Below are 20510 nucleotides of genomic sequence, written 5' to 3'. Positions count from 1 at the left end.
TATCAAATATTTATGGCGGATATTGATTTGTCTTCTGATATCACAGAGTTCATCTTGTCTTGTTAGGAGATCGGATAATGGAAATCAAATCTTGAAATTATGTGGATTTATTATCAACTGTGACATTTGGGTTTGACTTGGTTCAGTGTGCTTGAGCTTTGAAGTTGCTTGGGATGTGGGTAGGTGGTCGATAGATCTGTCCCAACGTAGTTGCCCTTGGAGGGCTGAAGTTCAATGTTTGCAGAAGGTCATCTGTATTGTACTGGAGCTCTTTTTAGGTAGATAACAACTACTCGAGTATAAAGCATAAACGCATCAGAAGTCAAAAAACTTTTAAAAACGGTGTAATTATGTCCCTTTGTTAGCTCCATCTATTTTCTGTGACAAGAAAAATCTTCCGCGACTTCTTTTAAATGTTTCTCTTATCTGGCCATTAGCACTTGAAATGGCTTTTGAATACCCTTGGCAAGGAATAAGTATGTTCGCCTATTCATTGTATAGGAGATTGAAACTTCCAAAGAGTGTCTGGATTATCATTTGATTTGTCATTATCTCACTTGTATTATGATTACTTCAACTCACTGCAAATGAACTGGTTTTATTAGTACAAGTACATGGATGCTGACTTTGACAGCACAAGGCTTTGTGCTGTTTCATGGACGACGCACTTATTCACCCTATCTTTCTACAACATGATATATATGTAGAAAGCTAAGCAAAATAGGAAAAAGTATGCATAGTAGGCATTTGTGAAGATTGACCTCAAACTACACGAAAGTAGTGCCCTTGTCCTTCCGTACAGAGAGGCTTGCATTTGAACTCATTTCCCAGTCTGTGATCTGGTTTATAAAAAGATAGGGTCGACGTTCTCTAACAGCTCAAGTCTCATGCATTTGACTTCTGTAAAATTGGTTTTGCTTTCTTTATGCTTCACGGATTTCGACAGTTCTTCGCTTGTACGCGTAAGGATTAGGTTCAAATGTCTCATGTTTTTCTGATCCTGCCAGCCTTTCCGTGAGGGATGGTGCTGAGATAGAAAATACAAAATTCCATGTAGTTTTCTAACATTTTAAACTTTTAGAACTTCCGATCGGTTACGCACTCAACCTTAAGATGATATACACCTTTGTAAAGACGTTCCGTGCCAAGGTGATTTGTTAGGAATGATGCTATTTCTACGGTGCTTAGAATTTCTTAGAATTCTTTAGTATTTTTTTTTATTTCTTTAATAATATTTTCATGTCCTGTTTTTTCTTCTCTTTTTGTTAGAGCCGGCATGGAAACTTGCACCTTCTTTCTGAGCCGCATATCCTTTCTTTGCGATGTCCCATAAATCTTGGGCCATCAAGAAAGTAGCCATTTTTGCGCTCAATAATCATAGTTATTTCAATAAAAATAGGAATGGACGGTGACGGTGAATTAGAATTTGAACAAAGGTTTGACTACGGATACATCAGCGAGTGATTTTAGTAGAGGGTGGACATGACAAACACCCGATACCCACGGAGACTGGTCATTTGGTTTTGAAAAGGAGAGCTTGGTGGAATAGTTTGAAACAGCAGAGAAGATATATGAAAAGTGATTTTGCATGGGAAGAGGCCACAGTCTTTCTCTGCGCTTCCAACTAGCACGAGGTCACCTTATATTTGACAAATTATCAAAAAAGTTTTAAACCTATTACACTTGCATCCTAAATAATTTTTTTTGCCAATTCAGTCCATCCGGCCAACTTTGGCCGATCGGCACTGATGTGGAAATTTTTGATAATATTTTAATATTTTTCATGTTATTTATTTTTCCCTTTTTTTGGGCGACCAGCTAGAGCAAGAAGGAGAGGGAAAAAAAAAAAAGAAAGAAAATAAACAAAGAAACAAATAAATAATTCCAAATAATATTATTAAAGATTATTACGTTAGTGCCGGCCGGCCAAAGTTGGTTAAATGGAATGAATTGACGCAAATACAAAAAAGTTTAGGATTCAATAGACACAATTGCAATAAGTTTAATAATTTTTTGATAATTTTCGCACCTATATTTATAGGTCTGTTCCACCCACTTTCCTAGAAGGCCATTGGCTAAAATTTTGTCAGACACATCAACTTTATTCTATAGTTTTCTTGATATTACATGTATTCAACATATTTCTATGGATGCTAGAAAAATTCTTCACCATCCTAGAAGGTTGGATCAATACTTTAACAGGAACAATTATACCACGATGAAGCAAAGGAGATAACAGTATGAACGAAAGCTACAGAAGCCGGTTGTACGGATATTCACCCATTCATATCTCCCAAATTCATTTTGCTGTAACTGGAACCTGAAATTTAACACTGCAAATCACATCCCATCCTCCCTCAACTTGAATGATCTCAAACCCATCACTCTTGCTGAGTAAAAAGAGAAGATTCTAAGCGACGACCATTCTTAGTTGATACACAAGTTTATGAGACATGACATCGCATTCCCCGTCAAACCTATACACGTTCAGAAATTCTCCAGCTTCTGATGTGCAACAGAAAGAAGGAATGAAGTAGAATCTGTTGCATTTTACATGTCGTAGATATCGTCGGAGAACTTGCTCTTGATCCACTTGAAACTGTGGCGCAGCGAGGACTTGAGCTTGCCCTCCATCGTGTACATGTTATAGCTGGCCACCCTCCTCCTCCTCTTGAGCTCCGGGTTGCCGGAATTCTCCAACCCGTGGGGCACATTGCTCGGGCCATTGAAGCTATACGATTTGGACCGGTCCTCGAACTCGAGCCTTATTTCTGAGTAAGATGCTGAGTAGCCGTTGAATGACTTGCTTTTCTCCATGTTCAGAGAGACCTTGTGGAGGAATTGGCAGACTCTACCACGTCTAATATAGAGACAGAAATGTAGTGCACCACACACCCTGTGCATACCTATTTCAGTGCTATTAGCTCTATAATGCGGCATGTGTTGGCATCGACAGGACAGGACTTTATTGGATCGCGCAACAGCAAGAGGAGGGGCCGTTTGTGGTGATGGGATGAGATATGGTATCTGTTGATTAGATTTAATGGGTTAAGTGGAGAGACAACGATGGATTCGAGACAAATGCATCATCCGAATAGAGGGGAAAGTCGATTTAACTAAACTAAACCACGCACGTTACCACTTCGAATGCAAATTGATATCGTTTAAAAGTCTGTTGAGTAGAAAGTCAAATTGTGATGAGAATTATCGAATTTCATGTGCATCCAAGAGAATCAAGAAAGGCCAACATAGGAAATGTAGAAATGTGTTAGCAGGGGGCTCTATTTATTCCCTTGATCAAAAGGAAAGAAGGATTCATGTGGATAGAAATGGGCATTGGTGGCTAGAGCTGTTGTAAGATAGGAGTGGGCAAGTTCTGGCCAGTGATTTTGACTGCCACAAGTGGGTAAATTGGAGGCGAGGCCCACAAGGCCCAATCATATTCAGACTCTGCACCAAACACTTTCATATTGATTAGTTGAGTGCAACTTCCACCTTGCCTGTCCTGTCCTTTGGGGAGCAACACTTGGTTGCAAATTGTGGCTCATTGTCTGAGAAGACAAGGATGTCCCATGTGCTGGAGAGAGAGAGAGAGAGAGAGAGAGAGAGAGAAGAGGTGTTCAAATAGCATCTCATCCAAGTCAAATATAAGTGCAGTGGAAGTTGAGGCAACTGTCGTCAATAAATGCAGCAACAAAGATGCCCCTTTGAAGTTTGGCATCTATTCAATTTCTTGAATCGGATAACCAGAAAATGAACTTACATCTGAAGGAGCTGAGACCCTTCCAGGATTACGAGCAATGCGTGTGATTTTCTTTTCCTTTGCCTTTGGGTAAAACACTGGCTTTGAAAGCAGCAATACGGATTTCTTGGGTTGTTTAAAATAGATTGAAGGCGCCATAGTTCTAGATTAGAAGTTTCCGATAATTCTTTCTACACTTCCTGATAGACACCATATTTTCCAGCCTGTTTCGTAGTTGTTCACAATGACCACCTACCTACCAGATCATACTCTAAAATCCAACGAGTCTGAATAACTCAATAGTAAATTGTGTGTTTCACAGGTCTATGAATAAGCCGATAGGTACATAAACAGTCAAAAGATACAGCACTGAAAGAAGATCGACATGGATAACCCAAATTTCAAATAGTTCAGGAAAGACCTATAAATTTCAATCTGGCATACACTAAGAATAAGATGAAGAGGTAGGCAGAGCTCCCTTTGAACACATTAATAGGGGACAAAAACTGTACACATGGACCATTGCAAGACCTATTAAATGAGAACACAAATCCCAAGAGCGAAAAGAATGACTAAATGCAACCAAATACACTTTAGCAACAAATTGTTGCCCACCATTTGAAAAAGCAAAACTTATGCAACAGACGAGGATTGCTCTGCCAAGACAGTATGCGCACCAACGGTACAATTGCTAGGAGGTTCAACAAGGAATTACGTTGCGAAAAAATCAGCACCGTCCTCCACATCATCAGTCCTTATGCTGCCACTTTGAGCCATGAGTATTCTGTACACTCTTTTAGAACACACCTCGCCTAATCTTCTGTCTTCACCAAGTAAACCTTCTGTTGTCAAGTCCTTCAGGTAAAATTCCTTTTCATGTACCTGCGATCAGAGATGTAGACGCATTTAAGCATGGTATCAGAAAGCTTCATTGGCCAAGAACTAAAACAAAAACAAATCACTTTCTCTTCTAAATAGCTACAAGTGTAGAGCTGTCGAGACAAGTTGGACACTTATTATTCCTGTAGACCATGACGAACAACATCTTTATAAAATGCAACGGAGTCACAGCATCTGTTTTTAGGTCATTTTAACTAAATTATAAAGAAATTTTCCTACCACTCTCCACCAGACCCTGCCCCCACATTAAAGAGAATGCTACCACTTTTGCTCCTCAACTTCTCCTTCCACACTTGGTAACTTAAAAACAAATTAAAGTCTTCCTTCCTTTCATTCCCAATGTAAATTTACCTTTTAACTAGTATTTCATCATCCTAAGAAAAAAATTATCCCGAGGCAAAAAAAAAAAAAACAAAAGATTCAAAACTTATCTCATGGATTTCTGGTCTATTCAGATGAAGGTCTAGAGAAAAGGATTTCCAGAGTACAAAGAGACTAAAAAGAAGTCCTCCTATACCAAAAAAAACAAATTGTAAGCATAATATGCAGGATGCAATGCTCCGGAAAACATGGGAAGAAGTTTATGCTCAGCTCCCAATCTAAGCATTCCTCAATCCTTCAATGGAGGCATTTGTTTCTTTCTGACAATTCAGTTCTCATGAACAGGGCCATCGTCAAGAGCCCTCTTGTCCATTACTTAACTCCTGAGATATTGTTCGCTAAGGTACATGTAAAACAACACAAACTCCTGGAACTAAGCAAAAATGCATCATGAAAGATAGATAAGCATATTATAATCTTTTTAATTAAACTAATTGGTATAAATTTGATAGTTATGAACCAGAATTGCAAAAGCTAGCAATCTCCGCAAGTATCCAATACAATCGAAACTGCTGATTCAAGGCCGTGCAACAGAAGAATCAGCAATACTGAAAAAATTAAGCAGTGAAGCAACCAACAGGAAATAAAACAAATAACAGAGATGGTTCAGTATGATCAGCTACTAATATGAGGACGATTGCAAACGAGCAAGAAAATCAGCACCCCTTTTGGCTTCCTGCTACATGAAGTTGATGGAGCCCCCCAAATCAACAGGCTTATAGCAATTAAAAGATGGACACAAATTACCAAGTTTTGACAAAGATGTGCCATGGCATGTATAAGTCACTGCTATCGATTTTCAACAATTGTTTGCTTTTGAACCCTGCGATGCGATTTCTTGCTACAACTGATGGAGGGAACTTTATTGGTCACGCTTAAAGAAATTTGACCTTTTTCCCTTTACCATCTCTTGCTTCCATCACAAATGCTTTCAATGAAACCAGCTTTACAAACCTACACCAATTTCCCAATAATTCCTATTTTTAGTGGAAATTGTTAACATCACAGTTTGGATACTCGTCTAGAAACAGCATTTTGTATGTCTGATTTCAGCACCTCAAATGCTAAACCAATGATATATTATGCAATTTTTCAACCAAATGAGAGCTTTAAACCTAAAATGCTAGGCTAGCACATTGCCATAGTCATAGTCATCAAACGTGATGGTTCACTGTCAGAATCAATGACAGGTAAAAATTGCTTGAGAAGATGCTTACAGTTTTGCCTGGGTCCATGTAGACAATCAATAGAGATCTCATGGTCGGGTATTTCTTCCATATAGCCACAGCAAATCGTGGCTGAACCTTTGGAATAGCCATCAACGCTTTCAACCTGGTGGTGAAACCCCAGAAAAAATATGACATGAGAACTGCCCTAGATAAGGTGTCATGCAAGTCGCTACATTTCTGATAAAGATAGAGCATGCAAAGGAGTCTTCTCTCTTCTTTTTTTTCTCATTACTCTCCTATGCAAAAGAGGAGTCTTCCTAAATGTGTAAGTCAATAGCAAGTCTAACATTACATTATTCTCCTTTTTTTTACTCTTTTGGGGTTTGGGCTGGGGGGGTGGGGGAGGCCTCAACTAGATCTTACTCATGTGGACAGTCCCGGGACAGAGCAAAATGCACTACTCTTTCCTCTGAATGGCTAATTCCTTATCAAGGAACCAAAAAAAAAAAAAAGAAGAACTACATAGTTTCAGGCACTAGAAGAGGAGCACAATGAATGTGGAGTGCATAAGCACAATGAACAAAACAACGTGGACAAAGAAAGGTGAATTTTGGTTACTGGAGTTCCTAATCTAACAAGAGTTGCTAAAGCTCCTGAACAAGGTATTGCCTTTCTCGTAGTAAATCTGCAATCACAAAATCGTATTGGATCTAAGAGAAAAATCCCTAATCATAAAATTGCATTTGATCCAAGAAAAAGGGATAATGTCCCTATCAAATACTGTTAATAAAGGATGATGTCGGGTCATTCAAGATTTAGGATAAGAGCAAAGTGCAGCTCATTTTCTACTGCACTTTCCATTTTCTGGTTGTAATCACCAAATTGAATCATACATCTAAGTCTAGGGTTGTTAGTTTTGACTTCTAAAAAGGAAAAGGCGTTTTTTTCTTACTTGCCTGCAAGAAATTAGAACATTATTCAAGTGTTCATAGATGAATCAAACTGTAAACATTTGTATATTCTGAAAGTTTTGGATGCTTCAAATTAGGGAAAAAAAAAAAGTATGCATGCCGCAACATTTGTACTGAGCAATAAAAGTCCCCCCAGGCAACCTCTGAACCTCTTCCCTTAAATCATTTTCAAACTCCTCTCTAGTGTAGGCCACATGAATGCCAGCAACCAAAATCGTAATTCTCAGTGATGGGTTTATGGTTTCGACTTGCTGCACAACAGCTCCAAAGGAAAGAGCATGTGTTTCTGTTAGGATCCGCTCATTCTTGACTATGGTCAACTGTAGCCTTTGCTTGCTACTGGAGTTGATGGCATCACAATTTGTAATCTTGGCTGTCAAAGGTGCATTTAATATTTTGATACATCACTCAAGTCCATCATTCATTAATGAATTGCATTATGCTCAATACTACCAGTCATATAGTAGTTGTAGTTATACTACTTACTGAGTAATTAGACCCGGTTGAATGAATAGTGGTTTTAGATGTAACTAAAAGCTTTTCTAAGACGTGGAATTCACCCTTAAGTAGATAAACCTAACATTCATGAAATTCTCCCACTAACCATATGGATTTGAGAAATATACAAATTAAAACCCCATCTTAGATGAATCTGAGAGTTATTATCCTCTATTTGTTCATGGAAACAATACAAAACGCGATATAAGTCTAGGCTAAGGGAAAAAGGCATCTCTTACAACCCTTTCACATTGATATGCTATGCATAGTGCGCATCTTTGTTGCAACTACCTGTTGACAGTAGAAAGGGTAATTACCAGCAGTTATTTTTAATTAAGCTCCCGTCAAGAGAACCCTTAGGAATGATGGATCCATTAGCATTAACAGAAAGCCTTGTTAACTTCTTTCTGCATGGCAAGATACAGCAAAATGTCAGGACATTAACAGGCTAAATAGCTAAATTAATTTGCCGACATACATTCAAAAACAAGAGGCATATTGGTAGTCCGGAGCAATACTGCAATTGTTCTAAAATGACTTTATAAATAATTAGCGACGACTATAACTCTACCTTGTTCCCACCTAATTAGCAACAACTATAACTCTACCTTGTTCCCATCCCTGTTTTTAAAAAGAAGAAGAAGTTAAAGTCAATCCAGACACATCTATGTAATTAACTCATTGTTGTGTAGAGTGCGTGACTGTTTGTATTATTTAAAAGGAAAGAAAAAAGATAGGAAGTTGACAGAGCAAGTTAATCAAAAGTGTAATTCATATGCCCACCCCCAACAAAAAACAAGATTCTGGCTGATGAATCCCAATCTATAATGTGCATTTTTTTCATAAATATATAACTTTTGGTGGGAAACTCCGGACAAAATTTATCATGTTGCAGTCATGATTTCCAATATCTTATCAAGTCTTACAATTAATAAATTGGCAAATTTGGCAAAGACCCTGAACAACTATACAAATTGTTCAAACAAGGATGGGAAATTTGTCGATTAAACAAATAAGAAGTTCAATTCTAGTGCCCCCATCCCCACTCTCTCCTCACCCCACCCCCAAAAAAATCAGAAGATCAGAAAAGAACAAACAATAAATATATTAAGTGTTAAATAGATCTAGGATAGCCAAGGGGAGAGAGAGTGTCCACAACGAGGGCCATGTGCGTAAGCGAATCTCAGACGACCACCGCGTTATGATTGCTACCAGCTGTGGCACCACTGCTTTACCATCTTTGCTCGGCAAGGAAACTTTGATTCTTTTCTTTAGGTTTTGGCTTCATCTTTCATGTTATCCAAACCAAGTCGGATAGAATTTGTCCCGCCCAAAAACTATACCTAGGGGTTATATATGAACTTATCTAGGTTTCTCCAATCCAAGTGCACCCCTAAACATCGGATATGATATTTCTATCCCATATGGGCTCCCCAAAGGCTGCCTGAGTATAGCTTCCTAGATCAAGAACAGAAAGAGATACTTGGGTTCTAACTCGAATTCACTTATAGTTCTTAGAATCAAGAATCATAAGTTTATGCCTTGTGCAAGACAAAAGGAGGGCTGCCTATCTTATTCTTCAATAGCGTAGCTTCCTAATCCTTACCTGTTTTGGCAGGAGGCTAGACTGCATGTTAGACCAACAATGTGCTGAGCTACTTCAGGTTCATCTATGCATTGCCTGGAGTGTACCCTAGCAAAATGCGTTGCCAGTCTGGCTAACGCCTGCAAGTCAAATTTGAAGCGTTCTCTTAATATCCAAAAGATAATAACAGCACTGCACAAGGACTTATCAAGCAGAGGCAAGTAAACACAATGTTCAAAGTTGCAAGATGTTAGAAAAAGAAAAGTAATCACCTCCTCAACTGGTGGTCGTTGCCAACCATTACTGGCTGGATTCTTGTACAGTTGCTGCTCCCTAAGATATGATGCAAAAACCTATGCATCAATATACATAATAAATAAGCACTCATAAAGCTTAAATCCAGCAAGATCTAGACAGCCTTGTTCAAACCAGCAACCGCAATTCATATTCATAATAATAAATTCCAGCAATAATCGCCACAAGAAACTAGTTACCGATGTTAATGACAGCAAAAGAGCACTTCAGGTGGGACACGATTATGCCAACCAGAAAAAGAAGAAAAGGTATAAAGAATAGTGACAACTACAGATTGTTTGAATCAAATAAACTGCAAAATGTACAGTTTTGTACAAACATTCATCTAACAGATGCAGTAATTAAAGCAGATTTCTCTTTCTGGTTAACTAGACTCAAATTGTTCCAGTTCTTACACAGACACGGTGTCAACTGATCTAGTGGAACTTGTGCATGCTCTCAGTAGAGATTTGCTACTAATCGTCCGCTAGTATACCATAGACCTATTCATCCCTCCAAAACTCATCATACACAACATCCAAAGTTTCCAGAATGTAGACTACCTCTGACTTACAAGCATGGGGGAATAACTCTAATAGATATAACAGATCCCAAACGTGTAGTTGCCGAATCAACTTGCATCTTCTTTATGGGAAAGCTAGAAAAACTTCCATTTTGCGGGGGCTAATAATGCTAAGTAGATATTGTGATTCAAATCTGACCAAAGAAAAAAGTGATTCAAGTAGGATTTCATTTTGGTGCAAGTAACACTAGCGCCAGATAGAGAAGAACCTTTCCTTTTACTGTATTACATTTGAGAACATTATGACACAGAATTCCCACTCTCTAAGAATGTTTAAACAGTACAAGTGTTTAGGATGTGCTAAATTAAGTGTGATCACCAATGAGCAAAATGCTATGTCTTATAAGGAAAACATGTTCTTGAGTGGGAATTTTCCACAAGTTTAAAGCTATTAAAGCCTATCTGCCTTCAGAGAGAGACGACCTCTGTTTTTCTCCCTGAGGGATATGCATAGTTACAGTCTGTTGCAACATAAGAAAGGGTAGGCTACACTTTTAGAGTAGGTAGCCTACCCGAACCGATCAACAAAAAAGGTAGCCTACGGGATTCTTTTACATCATTGTAGTTCCTTTAAGCATAATTGTGTCTTTTAAGTTATTCCTTATAATTCATGGTGAAGTCACTTCACCATGAGCATCTTCCATCAGTTAAGTTGTCTCAATTTCCAAACCTAAATCCATTCATCTATTCTGTAATTGGGGCCACACCACTTTATTGAATATAATCATTTGCAGCATTTGCCTTAGTATGCCTCCACATGCAAAAAGCATTTCAAAATTGGCTATACGCTTTTTGCATGCCATCCTTTATTCCGAGAATTTCATCATGCAAAGCATGCCTAGACAACATGACATTAAGGTTAGTGGCATGAATAGCCCTGAGTGAGTTGGCACTTTCCTAGAATGTTTTTGTAGATTTTAAAAATTCCAAAATCGACCAAAACAACAATGAATCTAGGACTCCAGGACATAAGCCTAGTTTTGATAAGCTCTTTGTCTTAGTTGGTGAGGGTGGATTGAGTCATTTTTCTTCATTAACTGGAAGTGGACGTGATATTAGCTCTTTGTACCATTTATAAACCTAAACTATGGATTGATGTTCGATCTCAATTTTATGACACTACAAGAGACTTTGCAGAACTAAGTGATAAAAAGGGAAAGACATGAAAAAACAAAGTTTAGCATGATCAAAAAAAGACGTCTTACCTTTTGTTAATGTATGCCATCAACCTATTTGTAAGGTAGCAAACCGTATGAGACGGATAAAGACAACGGATTCCATTTAAATGATCAAAAAGGGACCCACTTGAAACGAGATTGCAGAATTCTTCTGCCTCGTATACAATTGTTATGTATGAAATAACTGTTTCTTTAGGACAAAGCTGCATGATTTAGAAAGATCAATACATTAGTATCGCATCTAAAGAAGCAGAAGAGAGTACGTAAAAAAACACATGCCAAACAACTGACAAACAAGGCAAAAGATGGCATGGAACAGAAAAGAAAAACAATTGAGAATTTTGCAAATAAACGCCCAGTCTGCAGGTTGATCCCCTAATATTCCGATTGCCTAGGAAGAACTATGGGGGCAACAGCTAATTTCATCTTGGAATACAGCTTGAACATTAGATGATTAGGAAATGATGATGGTGTGGATAATAATTCTCTATGATCTACCTAATGCAGAAAGAGGACAGTCCAACACCATTTCACATATGTTCACATGAATCTGTGTAGCCAAAATTCTTTCTAGCAACATCATAACAAAAGCACAAGTATTAAATGCATCAAAAGAAATGAATGAATATATAAGAATGAGAGCCCTAGAACCAATTGACGAGTTAGTGAGACCAATATTACCTAGACTTTCATTCATTATGGATGGCACATTATACCAGTACCAGCACACAGTATGTACCAGAACAGATTGAAAAATTGATGTATAATTATTTATATTATTTAGGAATTTGTCCCAAATCATAAAAATTTTCTTTTTCTTTTTTTCTTTTTCTCTTGTTGCTTTGTAAGATCTTGTAAAATAGTTTTAGCAAAGTGGACTCCTAGAATAAAGTTTTGGAATTGAGAAACAATTATACTGTGGGTAAAAAATAAATAAATAAAAGATGATGGTATAATTTTAAGTCTTAAGTTTAAGCGATGTATTTTAACGAGTTGGGATGCATTACTAATCGCTCTTATGGGATACATAAGTTGGAGATTTTAGTAATTTCGAAGAATGTTGAAGACACCAAAGTTTCTTATCCAGCAGCTTTATGTCTACATCAAACGCTACATAGATAACTGAAATGGGAATATTGGATAAAATAGAAGTGCTAACAATACATTTGTTTGACAAAAATAAAGTATCGGCGACTGAGTTTTACGAGTGGACCACCTTAAGTGCTGAGTTTAGAAATAAAAACCGTTTGATAATAGTTGATAATCATGTACCGAAAACTATTAATAATGTAGTAAATAATATTCCAAATTCCGTTAAATACCTTTTCTTTCAGACAATTCCCCTTAATTACATGTACTGAACAAATTAACCCCTTTCTTACTTAACACATTACAACACCGCTTGTATCGCGGAAAATAGACTATCGGGAAACATTTTCCTCATTTATCCGCATTTGAATTGGTTAGGAAAATGAGTAAAGGAAATTTCTATTCATAATCAACGGAAAATCTATACTTCATTTCACAAAAATGACTTACCCTTTGAAAATTCAGAAATCATTTTTCAAAATACAACTCGACCTCCGACATCATAAGACCATCTTGGGTCAGGGTCCTCACAGCCCCACCCGTATCCCCTCAACTGAATCCTGGGACACTAGCTCCTGAACTCAAGACCTCACCTTGACACAGGTCCCTAGCAGCCAGCAGCCGAGACCCCAGTTCGGGCCTTGACGAAGTGCTGGACTCGACCGGGTCGTCAAGGCCTGAACTAGGTACCTTGGCACCCAAACACACCCCTGCAGCCCAGACTTGGATCGCCGCGACTAGGACTCGAGAACCAGCACCCAAACCTAGAACCCTGGACTCAGGAAGACCCCAGCCACTGGGACCCGTCCACTTGCCACCAAGACCTCAACCACTCAACCCAGAGATCACAAAGCCCAGACTTGAGACCCAGGTGCACGGACCCGGGTCCCCTGTGGCCCAGTCTTAGGTTCCTGAAGTCTAGACCCAGAACGTCAAAGCTCTGAATAAGGTCCTTTCCGCCTGAGAACAAAACATTTGTTCACGATTCTCTCACTTCACAGCTATATCCCTGCCTTCAACTGCAAAAACGACCTTGACTCTTCACTCTCAGAAGATACATTCCAAGCTACCACTCATCAATCGCAATTTCTCTGAATTCTCTCTCAACAATATCAGTTACTCATTCCTTGACATTTTAGGGCTCTCCATCACTTGCTCCGTCATCTCCATCTAATCGCCACTGCTTATTTGAACCTCAATCGTGTCCCCGCTGAGTTGAACCTCATTTGCCTACATCGCTCCCGCACTTGCTGCCAAATGAGCACCACGCAGTGCAACCTCAATAGCTTCCATAGCTATAATTCTACGTCTTTTCATTTACATCGTGAAGCTCTAAGCTTCGACGAACTCACTTTGTTCAATGCTCCTCCAATTTGAAGAGTCAAGGAAAAAAAATTTTGTTCTCATCTACTTTAAGATGAAGTGCAGATTAATATGTAGACACCAATCCAAATTAGGATCTGGAAATTGATGTGCTAGTCGAGGATGACATGTTTGGCAAGCTCTTCAAAGTACATTTAGAAGTATAACTTTTGCTTTAAAATCTCATGATGTAATGGTTCATTTCTCATTGAGCAGTCAGCTATAATTTTCCACTAAGTGCCCCCGACGGTTCCTTGAAGGCCTACGCCCGAGCCACCGGCACTAGACCTGGCCAATCCCACCAACCTGAACCCGATACTCTAGCACCCGCACATGGGTCCCTTGTGACCCGAACTTGGATCTCATAGCCATTATTTGAGATCTTGACTACTGGACCCAGTTTCACCCCTGAACCCAAAACTTGGGGTTCACCCCAGGACCCCATCGCCAGTCCTCAGGTGCTGGCAGTCCTGAACCGGGACTTCAGCACCAGCACAAGGTTCTCAGGACTCTGCTTTAATATTATTGTCAAACATCTATTTCATAATTTTCTGATAACTTTCCATGTTAACTTTCTTCAGAGAAAATTCAGGGAAAATAACTAATAAGTACAGCTTTCTTGGTTCAAAATGGATGTTGCAGTTAAGTAAATCGTTTACATAACATTTAACGTGAAGAAGGGCAAAAACAGGTAGGCTCCTCTTGTTAGGAAAAGCACGTAATAACAAGACAAAACCAATGAAAAAAAAAATTGTAATGATCACCTCAATGACAGACAAGCTGGCCATGCACCAAAGACATCAAATTACATATATTGCACAGGTTGTTTACAGTTTAGTTTCTTATAACCATTGCTCTCAACTTTGCTCCTTCTCCTAGGTCGTCGGTTTCAAATTAAGCATAGAGGGAGACAAATTGATTGAAAACATTAACAGCTAAAGATCAACATCGATAGGCAATGGAAACCAAGACAACTCACCGGCCAAGATTACAGGAAAAAAGGAGTAACAGATTATAGCTAGTTCCAAATCAACATCATCGTATACCAACAAAATCAGTGCCCTATTGATAACTTAAAATCTCTGAACGATGCAGCATCATGGTCATTGACTTTTGTTAGACAAAAAATGTAGGGCAAACTCATTGTCCATTTTATCTTGGCACTCTTCAATACACTAACTAGAACTCCTATCTTTTCAATATTAATAGTGCATACGATTAGAATTTTTCTGCCCATGGCAAGATTGACGTGCTGAAGAAATCATTCAATGCAACAACTGTGCCCAATGTCTATGACATGCATTATATTGGAAGAAGATTCTACTTGTTAGACTGATGCAAAATGTCACAAAGACAATTTCTAATGACATTGTGTCAATTTATCATGCAAGAGAGATTACTATGACGAAATTTTTTCTTGAGCAGAATGCAAAGGACCCTCTTCTATCTAGCTTATTCTTCATTATTCCAACAATTGTAGCACTTAAGAACACTATCCCAAAGGTATCCCAAGAGAGAAGGTGATTGTGCATTCTAATTTCTTCCATTGTATCTCCCATCCATATTAAAAAAAAAAAAATCAACACAATGTCATTAGAGTACAAACGTTGGATTTTTCTATATTAAAAGGAGAAGATTCATTAGTTTGCCAGTGGAAATTAGCAACAGTGATGCGTGTAAGAAGTGATCTTTGCAATTAATCAGATTTCAAAATTGTGCACCTTATTCACATTGGTTGAGATATGTATTAAATCATACTGAATCCATAATTCCATAATCCCATGACATATGAGCTAATTCAATTATAGCACACCAAATAACGTCTATATTATAATGTGTCTATATTATGCTGATGGTATTACCACATTTAAAGATAAGGCTTTTAAAGCCATATAGTAATTTGAAGTTAATGCAAACTCATGTTTAACAATGAAGAAGAAGCTATTAGGGATCATAAAACATTCAAATATAGAAATCGTAAGAAATTGGAGCACAGAATATATATATGCTTTAATCACTATTCACCTGTGATAAATGTTCTGGAACTGTCATGGTCCACAAGATTGATCTTTCAATCGGATTCGCCTTTATGCGGAACGTAAGTCCTTTATCAGTAAACCCAGAAAGAAGATGACCTGGAGCCAAAATTTGTTTGATTAAGATAGTGAGGTTATGACTTTTATACATGATTAAAGAAAATAACATGACGATGAGGAAGTTTTTTTATCACCTTACCTCCAATTGAACCCATTTCAACCACTTTTGCATCAATTTCCGCTACAATGGACTTTAATGCGAATTTCCCTTTCTCCCATTTCTGCTTCTCTTTGTGCAACTTCTTCAACTCTGCAGCTTCAGCCTTCATGATGGCTTGTTGCAATTTTGCTTCCTGCACAATTGATTGAGGTCAATTAATCAGCCTTAAACACAGAAAATTAGCAATAATCAACCATTTGCTGACCTCTTGCTTCCGTTTCTTCTCTTCCTTCATCCTAATCTTCTCCTCATCATTCTTCTTGTTTTTTGCTTTATTTGCAACGTCCTTCTTCTGAGCATTTTGTTTTGCTTTGCTTTGACAATTTGACTTCCAATCCATCTGCTGAGCACTATCTTTCCTCTGAGCATATGATTTACTTCCACTAAGGTGTTTTGGCTCATCGTCCACCTGCTCCATGCCAAAATTTTCTTTGTCTGGACAATCATGTGCCTAATTAAAAATCAAAAGATAATCAAAATGAGAAAATAAAATCCTCGGCTTTTTTTTTTTTTGCGCGTATTTTTACTTTAAACAAGAACTTAATGTCTTTTTTTGTCATCTACATAACATTAATAGTAATAACAATAATGGTTTTGGCATGATAGGAGAAACAATCGATGACCTAGCAACTAAAAACCAGCTATTAATCAAAATCATGAACCAGCGCAGCCCATCAGTGATATCTCCCCATGAAATCCTTAAATAGGTGAAGAGTCAACATCAATTTTTAGTGCATATCAATACCAATAGTAACTACAATGTGAAAAGGAAAGGAAAACCAACTTGATACCACCTCACCACAAGTTACCTGGTAAGTGTGCACATCACATGGCAATTGTGCTGGACACGCACCACCTTCAGATGTTTGAATTAGATCATCATTCCCTAATGATCATATTCATCCATGTGCAATACATTTTAGCACCAAGGAGAAGTGACGTTCCTAGTTTACTAATAATTTAACATAAAATGTGGGTCATAAGAAAGAACAACAACATCCAATATGAATATTACTTACCATGAGAATCTGCGGAATCTACAAAATTTATGCCATGCCCAAAAGCTTTTACTGCATGAGAAGCGAAACTGGCCCCATTTGCCTTCCATAGCTCACTTCCGAGAAAGCCATCAGACTCATTATCAGATTCCAAAAAAATCAGTCCGCTAATACCTAGATTAAATATGCATGAGACAACGAGAACATGAAGAATGATATCAGAACTGAACAAAGAAAATGCAACTATGATACATGAATTTGGCTTTCAGAGCACAGATATGTAGATATCACAAATAATTTATAAAATAGGAATTAGCATTAGCCACTAAAAATGCCTAGCCTAAGTCTAAACTTAGTACAAGCCAACAGGACAAACCTAAGGCCAACACATCATAAGCATGCGCATGCACAACCAATGCCAGCGGACATGCAATGAAGGATTATGTACTACTGAATTTGAAGATAATGTAGAGTTCAGCTACTCTGTGGTACAAGAAGAATTAGAGCCAAATTTAATTCTCACTGCAAAGCCATTAGAAAGGATCACAGAGAAAGATGTGTTCAGCTACTTGTGTAACAACAATCAAAGAATGATTGACATATCGAAGCAGAAATTTGTATCTAAGACCCAGAGCGTTAAAGCCGTTACATGAGAAACTCTTTGATTATAGGCATCATTAGATGTAACTTTCAATACTATAATTTCTCGGCATTTAATCTGATGATGACAATTTCTTTGGAGGTGTAGTAAAATGGATTCCCTAGTTAGTATAGCGGATTGCTTTTCTGATAGTATTTAGACCTAAAAGGCTAGTCAAATGAGCCATCAAAAACAAATTCATGATTATTCATATGCCAACATTATCTGTGTGTAAGAACCCATAATTGTCACTTTATGTCACCTCATGCAAAATAATGCTATCTTAAATCTCTCCCAATGTAGCATTTGAGTCCGTGGATTTCAATAATTGGAATCGATCATCATAAAAAAAAAAAAAACCGCACCAAAAAGGGCGTAAGGTAACACTCCTTCATTCTTTGCTTGAAGTTCTTCATCACACTACGATAATGATCTTGTCAAACGTGATAGCTTCATATGATTAGAATTGTTCTGATCGCTTTTCCCAAGGAGGTACGATTCATATTCATCCCAAAATTTTTCCATCCACGATAATAGATTGCTGGACTAAGGAAATCATTCTAAGCAATGACAGTGCCAAGTGTTTGTAACATGCATGACATTGGAAGAAGGTCTAGTACAATTCAACTCTTCCACTTCTGTGACAATTGCTATCTCCACTAATATATATCATAATAATGTACTTCTGTTACTGATGCAAACTGTCACAGAGATAGCTTTTAATGACATTTTGTCAATTTACATAGAACGAAATTACGATGAAGAATACGATGAAGAAAATTTTAATCCCATGAGCATGATGCAAAAGACCTCATCTATCTCAGGTTACTCCTCGAAATTGCAACAACTATAAGAGTAAAAGAGACTGTCCCATAGGTTGCCCCAGAGAGGTCTTGAGCATCACTCGAGAGAACCTAACTTTCTCCATTGCAATTCCGTGTATTCTAAGACAAATCAACAGAATGTCAATAGAGGTAGCCCAAGTTACATTTTATAATATCCAAAGAAGAAGATTATTAGCACGCCAGTGGAGATTAGCAACAGTGACACAAGTTTATAAGTGTACTTTGCAGTAAATCCTTTGCAATATTGTGCACCTTACTTAATATTTACATTTGGCATTGGCATCACTAGATGAATGATTACATGAGCCAGAAAATCCGTAACCAGGGGCAAAGTAGCTTTGAGAGGAATTGCAGTTGCCATCCTCACATCAATTCCAAACATACTTACCATTACTTCATACGAAAAGATCCTTGCTGTGATATTCCTCAAACTTCAAACAAAGAGAACAAACGAATATAAGAGAACAAAATCCTGTTAGTATGGCTTTTACAAATCAAAATTTTACTCCGAAAGCATTTCTATCATCATGTTCTGTGGGAGTTCTGTGACTGCTGACCAGCACCATATCCACCATCCGTTGCAATGACAGATTTGATGCAACTTGTTTTGTTGGTATGCAAATTCATTATGAATAAGACTGAGAGTGCATTATTACTTAATACACAAATTTCAACACAAGGAGAGGGCCAAAGCCATTGCATGAGTGCTCTAGATGTCAATGCAGAAACTTCTATCAAAGACCAAAAGTGCTAAAGCTGTTGCTGAGATCAAAGCTCTTCAAATACCAGCACCCTCAAATAGAACCTCTAATACTATGTTTTTCCTCCATTCATTCTCATAATAACAATTTCTTTTTGAAGTTTACTCAGATAGATTCGCTGGTCTGTACTGCATATTGGTCCAATTGATAGGATTAAGATCTAAAAGTTCTACCTTTACCAGTAAAACGGGCCATCAAACAAAACTTACAATTTGAAAACACCAACAGATTACGTTACATGTCAATGTCAGTTCAATTCCGCTTGCAGTTACAGACGAAAAAAAAAATCACTCCAAAGGATCACTGTTCATCTATCCCACATAGCTGGAATAGCATAAAAAAAAACAAGACGTAATCAACTTTAACACTGCACCAACCACGAGTCCCCTACGGAAACAACAACTCCAAAGCGATTTGAGCAAACTAAGGGACTAACCGGAGCATTTCGGAGGAGCCTCCGGAGCCCTAGCTTGGTCGCCCGAGGAATCCGTCTTCGCAGTGCACCTCACGATGGCGACGCCCGACATGGGAGTCTCGGCCACGAAGGTGGGCGTGGAGGCGCAGGCGGAGGCCGGTTTCTGCGGCGTCGGGTCATCCTCGACGACCAGGACCGTCGGCTCCGAGCGGGCGTCGTGGACGATGCGGCGCTTCCGGGAGTGGACCGGCGTGGGGGTGCAGAGCACGATGCGGTCGTCTTCCTCGTCGGAGAGAAGAATCGGGTCGGACATTTTTGGGGGGTTTTCCACCGAAGCGAACTGAGATTGCAGAGCTTGAAATCGAACGGTGATCTCTTCGAGCGCGAAATTGCCAAGAGAGACGCTGTGGCAAGTTTGCAAATAACCTCTCATTTTCGGGGATAAATATGTAAATCTAGTTTAGACGCACTGAACAAATGAAACAATTACTAGTTCTTCTTCTTCTTTTTTTTTTGGTCCAAAAACAATTATTAGTTCAAACATGAGTAAAGTCCTTAAACTGCTTCGTCCGAACTCTAGAATGTAAAATTTGGAGGTATTCTCTAAAATGAAGGGAAGAAAAATATTTTCCCTTAACCTAAGAAAGTGATAGTGGGAAAGGTAGACTCCACATCATTGGTTACCACTGGATAGGGTCGTATAGTAGCTTTCCGTGCTTGAGGTGAATCATCGGAACTTTGGCTCCCGCGTTGTCGACCTGTGTTTCGCAAAGAATTTTTAACAGATTTGTCGGCAACGTACCCCTAATTTTAAAGACATTGTCAAAAAATAATTACTAGTTC

The 20510-nt window shown here is 38.3% G+C and overlaps 1 protein-coding gene across 1 annotated transcript; it reads right to left on the bottom strand.

The window, feature by feature from the left end:
- Nucleotides 1-3927: 3927 nt before the first annotated feature.
- On the bottom strand, nucleotides 3928-20079 carry LOC115744120 (crossover junction endonuclease EME1B-like). Its single transcript, XM_030679220.2, has 12 exons — nucleotides 19689-20079; nucleotides 17028-17180; nucleotides 16818-16894; nucleotides 16214-16459; nucleotides 15988-16141; nucleotides 15778-15887; nucleotides 11329-11504; nucleotides 9519-9579; nucleotides 9268-9386; nucleotides 7979-8068; nucleotides 6241-6355; nucleotides 3928-4624 (listed from the first exon to the last, which is right to left on the bottom strand). Exons 1-12 carry the CDS (start codon nucleotides 19978-19980, stop codon nucleotides 4454-4456), a joined length of 1764 nt encoding a protein of 587 aa, XP_030535080.2. The 5' UTR covers nucleotides 19981-20079; the 3' UTR covers nucleotides 3928-4453.
- Between the last annotated feature and the right edge of the window lie 431 nt (nucleotides 20080-20510).

Source organism: Rhodamnia argentea, chromosome 11 (genome assembly GCF_020921035.1).
Source record: "Rhodamnia argentea isolate NSW1041297 chromosome 11, ASM2092103v1, whole genome shotgun sequence".
NCBI lineage: Eukaryota > Viridiplantae > Streptophyta > Magnoliopsida > Myrtales > Myrtaceae > Rhodamnia > Rhodamnia argentea.
The sequence above is the reverse complement of the archived record's forward strand: the minus strand, read 5'-3'. Positions and strand labels throughout refer to the sequence as shown.

Coding starts and splice junctions, on each gene's coding strand:
- LOC115744120 (XM_030679220.2), bottom strand. CDS start 19,980: ATGTCCGACCCGATTCTTCTCTCCGACGAGGAAGACGACCGCATCGTG. Junction 16,895..17,027: donor AGATTCCGCAGATTCTCATG/GTAAGTAATATT, acceptor TATGATCATTAG/GGAATGATGATCTAATTCAA. Junction 8,069..9,267: donor CTAGCCTCCTGCCAAAACAG/GTAAGGATTAGG, acceptor CTTGCCATGCAG/AAAGAAGTTAACAAGGCTTT.